Below are 10849 nucleotides of genomic sequence, written 5' to 3'. Positions count from 1 at the left end.
GATGACGTAATTCACAAAGCGCTTATAATCGAGTGAACCACTTCGGTGAAATTTTCTTCATGCAATAGCGGGACTTTTGAAATTTTAGGTTCGAGCGACTACACCATGTTCATGTTGCAAATAAAGTTAGTTACGTAAAGGATAATTAACCCACAAATTATTAAATACATACATTTGAATGCCAAGAGGTTTGACAGGCTAAAAATAACGAGCCCGAGGAAAATTTTAATAGCAACTTCGACTGACTCCTGCATGTTGGTAACCGTGAATTTTGTCGCCATTATTAAAATGCCCTATAGAGACAACCAATAGAAATCGCGATGCGAGCGACCTCATGTTTGCATTCCGAACCACGTATCTTTCAAATGTTTCGGTAGAATTTTCGGTTAGACGAGTGCATTGTGAGTGGGTTGTAAGGGCGTGTGAATTCTGTCAAGTTTTTATCGGTGTTTTGAATGAAATAGTAATGCCGTAAGGAGTGACGTACCTTCTCAAACATGATTCGTACATCTCCAGACGATACAGAGGCATCGATCAACTATTTTGAGACGTAAGTTTTACACCCTTTATTCTACGCTACTTGTGTGTATATTTACGTAGTCGAGCACGGGTGTACGAAGCGTCAGTCAATGCTTGGCCGACCGGTTCGTTCGTCAGTAGACTGCAATGTTCGTTTACTTGCGGTCGGCAGCTTAGCTATTTTTAACTCACCCCGTTCGTTACTTGTAAATAAAGACAGGATTCTTTTGATAAGTAACCAAAAGTCAGATCGAAGTGGTAAACCACAGCATTTTGACACAATCTTTGTTCTAATGTTAAGCGTGTGTAATACACCGGAAAACTTGTAATAAATTATCATTATTGCTGTGAGATAAAAATACACTATCGGGTGTATGCGACGAGTCAATTAATTCCGGATCTGCCGATGCACTTAGGCTGAAGTGAAATATGACGCAGCCAATAATTGTATTATTTCGGGGTAAGGTTTTTGTTTCGTGCCACAAGTTCAGCGCCTGATTTACGCAGTCCCGTGCTACACGTGTAGTGCGAATTGCAACTCTCGTAGGCGCTGTATGCTGTATTTTTCCCTATTTACAATATATCAACAGTCTATGATAGTATTATTAAAGAGGGACGATAGAATTGTTTCAAAAATATAGGAAGACCGATTCTAACTAAGCAGTCATTCTTTTGCACCAAATTCTCTGTTTTCGAAAACTCTCTACATCCTGTACGCAAGCTCGGAAAGGTTTCGATTTTGTCGCCCCAGATTTTCGTACTTCACAACTCTTTGTACGATCAAGTGGATATACGAAACTCCTTTCACAATTTTTTCTTGAGTATAGGGGTGCGTGCTGTGTAACGGAAGTATATGCCATGGTTTGGTATAAAATTTCATACTCATGAATGAAAAATTATCGGTGGATAAAACGAGCCACCCTCATCGTCTGTTATTCGACAACTTTCGTATGATTTGTACCTTATCTTTCTATATGTATACAAAAAGTGAGAAGAAACGATACACGTAACATGTAGAAATTTTCATATTTGTTGTCCAAATTACGGATATATCATGTATATAACTTACACTTGTTTCTAACAAATACACGGTAGAACGTTACCCGGTTCTACGCAGTTCGGATAATCCACGCTTTACTGTATTCAAATTTTATTGCAATGGTACGGAGGTCAATTTCTTCTTGATTTTACTTGTTCGAGGATTTGCATGCAAATCTACCCCCACCACTGAGGGGGAATCACGACCCCGTTTCCCGGTTCACAAATTTATGCCTGCAGGTATGAAAATTTATTACGTACAGGTATAATAGATCACCATTAATCCGGCAACACCGCGTGTTATACCGAATACGGCATTTATATCTACTCTGGAAACAATTGTCAGGGTAATAAATTTGCCCAGCGATACCATGGAAACCAAAGAACTCTAAAAATAGTGAGCAACGTGCAAAGCCGAGAAATTCCTGAACTTCAACAGAATGAAAGGAGAGAAATTAAAAGTGGAACCCAAACTGGCATCGCAATATGATGAAGTTCGCAACGAAAATGACAAAAATAATCAAGCATCACTCCTTCTTTTTTCTCTCATAACTGTGTAATTATAAATTAAAATACAGTTTCAACAATTCGACGTTACACAATTTCAGCTCAGTACATATCATCATTATTTAATTATATCATTCAGGTGTCGTTCAGAGAGTGCCGTTAAAATCAGGCAACTGCAGCCATAATCGACACGAGTTGAGAGGAGAAAAACGTGGGCGCAACGTTTCCTATAAAGATAAACATATGCAACGCACGTGTTGGTTTCTAGCCTTTATTCTAACGCCTTGCAGCCAATACGTGTGTGCAAGTGTGTCTATACGCACGCTTGCACGACAATCGGGACAGGAAATGTTTCGTAGCCCTTAAGGGGAAACATGGGTTTTGAAGGGCAAAAAAAAGCCATATTTTCTCTAGTTTGTTTTTTTAATATACTAAATAATTTTATTCGAATTTGAAGCATGTAACGAAACAACATTTGAATAATATTTTAAAGAATTTTCTTGCTAAGATTTTGCAATTTCGGCCGTTAAGAACTGGTTTTTGGAAAAACAACGTACACTCGTGGTGGCAGGAATAACTCATGATAGCTTTAGCTGAAATCAAAAAACGATTTATTTTCTGTCAGTAGGTGAGTATAGCTAGTGATTGAATAAAGGATTTTTTTTTAAATTGAATATCGAATTTTTGGCAGAGATATATGCAAAACAGCACAACTTTCGGTAAAATCTAGACCACGTATTGCCCTGTAAAATAAATTGTGACCAAAGAAAAGAAATTTCTTACATATACATGTATGCACGATGCACATACGTACGAGCAATCCATTTTGGACCATGCAGAATTGCGTTTGAAACGGTAAAAATGCGGCACGATTTGATTTTTGAGACTTTCGTTTCCCCCGATTCAAAAACCGCAGATATCTTGTTTGTTTGCTAAAACAATTTTTACATTTCAACATTGTACAATTGTACAGTATGAAGATGTCGACTTCCAAGCTCGAGTTCAGCCGCTGTAGCAGCGCGCATCCTCTTTAAACCGCTGCAGCTCAACACTCGCATAATATAATCAGAGCACAAAGGTCACCGCGTCTTAATCGATGCCTCCCTAACTGCGGGCCTCAATATATGTACGATAACAGCGACGTTAAAAGTCATGTGCTCAAAACAGCCTGTCATTTTCCACACCACGAGAATCCATTCCCCTCAAAAGCGTAGCATCTTTTAAATCATTCTACAGTAACCAAATCCATCTTTTGTACACAGGTATACAAGGACCCAACTGATCTGTTACCAGATCAAACTTGAAAAATGAATGATAAAAAAACGTCTCGAAAGTTTTTTCAAAACGTTTTATATCAGCTCCATCGATCCGCGGAAATAAAACGCAAAATGGCGAAATGGCATGGAAATTTGTTAGTAAAACAGATTGGAGACAACTCCTGGTAGCGGTACGAGTTAGAGTTTATCCCTCATTACGTAGTTTACTCATCTTCTATGTGTAGAGTATTTTGTTTCTCGCTTTTGCACAGAGATAAACAACTGGTGTGATCAGCGGAGGATATCGACGTCTAAGCGTGTTTTTTTTTTTTCTTCTTTATTCCTAATCGTCATTTCTTCTCCGACTGCAGAAAACACGCGTAGAGTGTTCTCCGTTTCAACCAGATTTAACCCTTCAGGACATGGGTGTTTTGACTGCCATTATTTACTCTGGCCATGAGAAAAAATCTCATGGCTTCTGCGCATGCGCTCAGTATATTTTAAATACAGCTTTCTTAAGAAAATATCATTTATTTATAATTTTCAATGTTTTTTAAGGTAAAATAATTGCTCAAATTTATTATTAAAGTAATATCAATTAAAAAAAAAATAATAGAAACAAATATTATTAATAATTATCATTTTGTTGTGTTACTTGAAATTAAAAGTAGTAGTTATTTTATTTTTTAAGATTAACAGTCCTCTTAATAATATTCATTTAATGAATATCAACAATTAAATAATAAATTTTACATTTTTAAAAGCAGATAACACAGCACAACATTGCACAATTATTCTTTAGGTATATGTATCATGTAAACAAGTATGGCGGAAGCATACTACGGAACGACCCGAACTAGGCCGAAAAGAAACGAAAGCTAAAATCTCTCACCCTTTAATACTCTGGCCATGAGACAAAATCTCATGTTCTCCAAAAAATTATTTTTTTTCACAATTTTGATTTAAAAAAAAACAGTTTTTAGTGAATGTGTATCCAGAAAACTAAATTATAGGAAGATACAAAAATTTTCAAGTAGTCTTTCCATTTGAATTTTAAAAGATATTTGAGATCTACGTTGAGCATGAGAGAAAATCTCATAACCCATGTCCTGAAGGGTTAACCATGCCGATTGTCGGGGGCGCGTCGACACGGCGCATTCTGACCAATGCGGAGCGTCAGCTCATCGTTCTCGTCAGTCTCGTCAGTTCTCGTCAGTTCTCGTCGAGACGGTAAGCGGTGAGGATGTGGTTGTGTCGGTGCTTGGTTAGTTACACACACGCGTCGATTTCGCATCGGAATATACCCTGTTCGTTGTGGTAATAAATAAAACAGAAAAAAGTACGATAATTTCAATGGAAATGAACGAGCAACGACGTCAAACGATTAGCGTTTGAGGAACGATCGGTGCGGAATATTATTTCCGGTAAAAACTCTGTGCGTTCGCTGTTTCGTCCGGCCCTTAAAGTGTTGTGGTTGGTTTTTAACTACAGGATAAATAATCGCAGACAAAATGGGATATATTGGACCGTTTGTGGCTAATAAGAGATTCATATTCCTCAAGACTGTGATTAGAAAGAATAAATTGCTCCTACAACGTCAATGACAAAGTCGTGACATATCTGCCCGCTACTTTGTGCTTGTTGGAAGTTTTTTATCTTAAGAATAATAGACTCATCGTGTGTTTTACGCAACGTGCATGCCTGCACGTTAGTTCGTTTGTTAACCATATTTTGTGATAATCCTGACAAGGATAATATCCGCCTTCGTAAACGTCTATATACTTTGTCTGACAAACAAAATTGGACAGACGTCAATCTGACCCCCGGACAATTGTTTGAATATAACTTCAACTTCGACCTCTGTTCCGTAATTTTATAAAATATCCATTAGTGCGTATAACAAGCTTTAAACTTTCTTAACACGGAATTTAACTGATAAATTGATTTTAACACCGGCAAGTGATCTTAACAATTGCATTGATTGGTCGTGAACTGAATTGAACTATATGAACATTTTTTCCTCGGTTCTCAATCTTTACTAATAATATTAACCGAAAGTGGTTGGATGATTAAAGTTGGATATAAATGCGTAATACTTAATCGTGACAAAACAGGCTTTGAAACAAAAAAAGAAAATAGAACCTTAATATCCTTTTATAAATAAAGTAATATTTTAATACATTGTTATCATCCGAGTTGTTTGAAGCGTATGTATAATAAAATAAAGTATAAATAATAAAGTCTGATACTTAGTGCCAAAGACTGCAGTGAAGCCAAAAAGTATACACTATAATATTATGTAACCAAACAACGTATGTGTATATATATACGTATATATATATTTCTTGTTATTAATGATAATTGACTATTGACACGAGGAGATACTTGGAACAGTATTAAAGACAAAACTATATACTCGTCCACGCGTGATCGGGGAACAACGAAACAACCTCACACTGTGAAAAAAATACAAACATATAAACATAGTTTTGTTTCTTTTTTTTTTTTTTATTTATTTTTTTGAATTTCAAACTGCTACGCGCTTTAACCAAAGAAGGAAGATGTCGTTTCTCAATGGATACTCAACGTACAATTCCCAGTCGCAGAGTGCTACCTCTCCACCGAGAACCAGTATCTGGGGTAGTTCTCACAGCCCATTTCGAAGGTAAGATAACGCTGTTGATAAAGGAAATCATTTGGGGTATCATCATTTGGCCAATTTTATCACGGGTTTCGCTTCAGTACTACAGCGACGAAGAAACGTTTCAATCTTTGACGCGAATTTTTTTTACTTACAACTTCAAATGATCTTCGTTACTTCGTATGACTATTGAAATATGAACGTAACAAAATAAAAAAAAAAAAAAGGTGGAAATGATCAAATTCCGACTTCGGATTCGCGATCAGCGAGTCCAAAAACCCCCGAGTAACAAAATCGAGGCGAAAATATTGAGTGGAAAAATGTATGACTGAAAGGGGATATCGTGTGGATTTTCTCCAATTTCGACATTCATCCTCTGATCGAATCATCTCCGTCACATCGTGATCCGATGATCCCCTATGACGATATAAACAAAGCGGAGTTATACTCATCCACCCTTGAATATGTGCGCGAACATGTGACACGAACGTGTGACCGTAAAAGTTGCGCAGAGTGAGAAGAGAAGCAGAAGGTAATTGTTTATAACAGGCATTTAACGCAGTTAACAGCTGGTTAATTAATGTTGAGCCTCCTACGCCTGTAATTTACTGTTACAACTGCGACGTATTCCTTCTGCACAGTCCGCGTTCTGTATGTCGGAATCTGCTTTATGCATACGTGATGTAAAACGTCGCAGCGATGTCAGGGACCGATGAAAATTGGACAGCCCCGGTCGAAAATAACCGTAGCTACGCATTTTTATCCGCTAAAAATCCCGTCTGCGTACAAATTGGAATGTTCTAACCCTCCTTATATCCCAAATCAAAAAAACATAACACATCTCTTGTCTAACGGAATTACGCTTTGGATTCTATCTGGCTTTTAAGGAAGAACTGTTGAATTTTTGTCGCTAATCTGGCACGTTGATTAGCTCGTTGTCAAACCGCCTGGCGAGGTGTGGTGTTGTTTCATCGTCAAAAGTGAATCACGATGCATAAGTATTCCCTGAAGTTTCTTCCGCACGTGTACACAGGAACGCCTTATCTAAACTGACAAACGTTTACCTTGTTGGAATCATCGTCGTCGTCTGTTCCCCTTAATTGTACATTAATAGGTAATCACGTATTATTTTCTACATCCTGTATTCGAAGGCGCGTGCAGAACATTGACGAAAATGTTGTTGTTGTTGTTGTGTGGCGTTTTCTATTCACCAAATTTTCACCCAATTCTATTGTATACCTAGGTAGGAGTTGGAAATCCTTATTCGATCAACGTGTCGACGCATTTCTGACACCCTTTGTCTAGCTTCAATGCACTTACTCACCGTGATGATTCAGAACCCGAAACTCAACCTTTTTACCCCACTGCAATGACAGTCGATTATTGCAAAGAACGTGACGGCGAGACACGCGAAATTGTTTATCGGAAGTGAATTTTAGTAACTCGTAAGCTTGAAATATTTTTGGCAGGATTTTCGATACTTGCAAGTTGTCGGGTTCTCACGTCCCTCTTCATTAATGTTTTACGATATAATTGCTTGCTCGATGAACGCATTTTCAAACGAAACACACGTATTTCGTCACGTCTTTTTACATGTACTCGATATCACAAAGAATCCTTCGTCGTATGAAAAGAGAAAAAAATCTCTCGATGCGATACTGTTGCTCATCAGCATATTATTGAAATTATTTCACGGCAAAATTTCCCACCGTTTGCTTCTACATTACAGAGGCAATACTTTCCCGATGAATCGAATAGGCTTACAATTGAAATCAGACCGACGAATTAAACTACACGATGATAAATTGGTGTTACGACAAGTAATAGAATTGTTTCGTTGAAAAATAAATTTCTCATCAATCTCTTCTTTTTAAATCATTTCCACGTAGCTCTTGTCACTTGCTCGTAATCGGTGAATCAAGATAAGTTCCGGGGCATGGAACTCGGGATAAAATATTCGAAAAGATCAGATATCGTGTAGCGAAATTCGTTTCTTCGTTTATCACACGTATTCAATACATACTCGTATACCTGTAATACTACAGCGCGACGGTGACGTAAGATAACGTGACGTCATTGACGTACGCGCAGAAAGAGGCTCGGAGCACAAACAGAGCAGAGTAAAAAGCAGAGCAGAGCAGAGTAGAGTAGAGACCCAGATCAATACTTGCCAAGGAGAGTTGATGCGGGGAGGAGGGAGCGATGGACCAATTTCTCCCAGCTGCTCTGCTCCGACATTTCACACGTCTTTGTTTTTTTTTTCTAACTCTGCTGATTATTTTGTGAAACCAATTGAATTTTCGCTTCTTTTTTTTTTTATTTTTTGTTACATTTCTTTGTATTCGCATGCGCGATGAGGTTAGATTTAAACGTTTCTCGGTTGATCTCTCAACGTCATATGCCTGTCTTATCGGTTCTAATTACATAAGTTCATCGCAGTATCGTTTGACGACAGTTCGCGAGATAAATTATTGGATCGTTAAAAAATCGCCAACTGTGATGCGAGAGATCGCGTTACACGCTGTATCAAGCTTGGTTAGTGACGGAACAAGGCTAAACATTTTTTTTTTTTCGGGGGTAACCGAAACACAAATACGTCTTTTCATCATTACACTGGCGTCGATTACTCGGAATTAAGACGCATCGCAACTCAGCTCAATATTTACACAATGATACGTTACACGTCTCTGGAGGTTTCGCCGAAAATCAATGCCCGATTTTTTGTTTTGATCTCAGCGATACGCGATTCTTGTTATATACGTTTTACACTCATTGTTAGTATAAATAACCGTCAATATTCGACTCACGCATATTTTAATAAGCTTGGATGTTACTGGATGGTGATTTTGGGTGGGTCGCATATATCGGGAGTGAAGAGCACGAGGGTTCTGAACATTGTATATATATATATACGAGTATAAGTGGTTAAAATCAATGTTCGAATGTCGAACTAAGACTAAGCAAAAAGATCGGATGCGAGGGATGTGCGAAGATCGTCGACTTTTACTCTTTCGCTTACAATTAGTATGTGATAAGTAGTGAAGTGAGTTGTCGATTTTAAAATTGTTCCGGACCATGAATGAACATGGATTAACTCGAATTACCCGTTAGGCGTGATGAGAGATATCGCCAGATTATTTTTTTGAATAAATTTGCGGTGTTTTACGTTTCGGTAATTTGAGATTTCAACACTTGCCACTATAGCTTCGAAATATATTTTGCAATTTCAATACTTCATTTTTACGACCTCTTTGAACACCCGATTATTATGTGTGATCACGGATCTCCGGTACTTTTCCGTTTTAAGAGATTCAATCACCGACGAAGGACATCATTAGCATGATACGTATGTAATGTACGGCGATCCGGAAATTCAGAGGCAGGATTTAACGAGCACAAAGAGCAAACTATGCGTTTTGATATACACGATCATTGCTGGTTGCTGGCTTGCATCAACGGTCGGTCCTTTATATTCGTTGAAACTTGGCTGGGATCCGACGTTGGGAACAAGATTCATCAGAAGCCAAGAAACGCTCTCTCTTGCAGATCTCTTCCTGGTTAGACTGCAGTTTGTTTCTCCGTAGTCAGAGATAATTATCGTTCGTGAATCTTTCGGCTGAACAATAAGGAAAATGCTAGTATAGCGTAAACTCGTCGAACGCTTGCTGGTTAATCGTTGGTCTCTATGTTCAATTTGTCGTCCAGGGTTGTGTATTTTCATCGTTGAGATAAAGGAAATTTACATGAAATACTTTTATCGCCCAATCGGGATGCTAAAAGCTTGGTTGAAAATTAACGAGGATGTAGAAGTTCGTAAAATAGTTCGATAGTCCGTAATTTTGCGATCCTTTGACATTCCATCAACCATAATAAAGCAAAATAGATAAATATTTTGCAAACTTGAACCATTCGGAGCCAACGTAAAGTTTCAAAGTAGTTTCTTTTTTTGTTTACAACGTTTCGTTAACATAAACTTTGGTGACTAAAACCTCACAATTACAATTTCCTCTGTTAATCGATGCAAATTACGTTTAAATATTTTCCGAATGGTAAGTTTGTTGGTTACTTTCGTATATATAACAATCTTGAATTAATCATAAATTCCCTAGAAAAAATCGAAACGTTTGTTGAAATCGTTGAATATTTTTTTCATCTATCTAGAGTATAGAATTACAATCTGCATAACTGAAACCGTACAATTTTGCCGTGATAATTTTTCAAAGTTATAACTCGTTACGTTGACAAACCTCGAGTGAAGTAACGAACCCTTAAACGTGTCCGAAGATCGAAACAACATCGTCGATTCGTATTTATTGTTTCGTATGATGTTTGTGATAATCATTATTCACAATTTTTGTATTTACTCAATTTTTCAAAAGCACGTTTGTCAGGCGGACGTTTTACTATACGAAGGTTCCTCGTCTGTTGGTGTCTGTTTCTATTTTCGGTTTCCGAGCGTCGCGGCGCCCCCGTGTGTCTTTTAGTATCTCGTCGCTGCCGATGCTCACCTAAATAGAACCGGAGGAAGTTTCTCAGAACTCTCGATTGGGAAGGGATTAAAACGAAGTGAGAGTTGTCCCTGCACTCCGCCACGTCCATGCCCTATAATTAATTATCTTTGCTTCACCGCGAAAATTTCCGCACCTTTCCTCTTGCCCATTTTTTACGTACATCTATTTTGACTTAAACCGATATCTCGATCATTTCTATGGTTCCTATGTTTACTCGCGCTGACTTACGATCAGGCATCGTCGTCATCGTCATCCGCACGTTGACATAACGGGGGGTCAAACTTTTTCTGCCCATCTTATTTCCATTCGTTTATTTACAAAGATCGTACGGTCGTACTGCTGCTGTTTTCACTGGTACAATAAATAATTAAAACAAC

At 37.9% G+C, this 10849-nt stretch overlaps 1 protein-coding gene across 7 annotated transcripts in view; it reads left to right on the top strand.

Moving 5' to 3' along the window:
• The first annotated feature begins 374 nt into the window (after positions 1 to 374).
• The window catches only part of LOC124298443 (centrosomin), a 31524-nt gene continuing 21049 nt past the window's right edge, over positions 375 to 10849 (top strand). For 5 of the 7 annotated variants that reach the window (XR_006906808.1, XR_006906807.1, XM_046750457.1 and 2 more), the window contains exon 1: positions 4533 to 5985. Coding sequence is in view for 5 of the 7 variants with exons in the window: in XM_046750454.1 (XP_046606410.1) it covers positions 5882 to 5985 (104 nt within the window). In the remaining 2 variants the exon portion in view is untranslated. Of the gene's footprint in view, positions 551 to 4532; positions 5986 to 10849 lie in introns of those variants that run through there. The other 2 variants (XM_046750456.1, XM_046750455.1) reach the window with 2 other exon arrangements.

The sequence above is a fragment of the Neodiprion virginianus genome, chromosome 2 (assembly GCF_021901495.1).
Source record: "Neodiprion virginianus isolate iyNeoVirg1 chromosome 2, iyNeoVirg1.1, whole genome shotgun sequence".
Lineage (NCBI taxonomy): Eukaryota > Metazoa > Arthropoda > Insecta > Hymenoptera > Diprionidae > Neodiprion > Neodiprion virginianus.
Note: the sequence above shows the minus strand (reverse complement) of the source record. Positions and strands in the feature narration are given on the sequence as shown.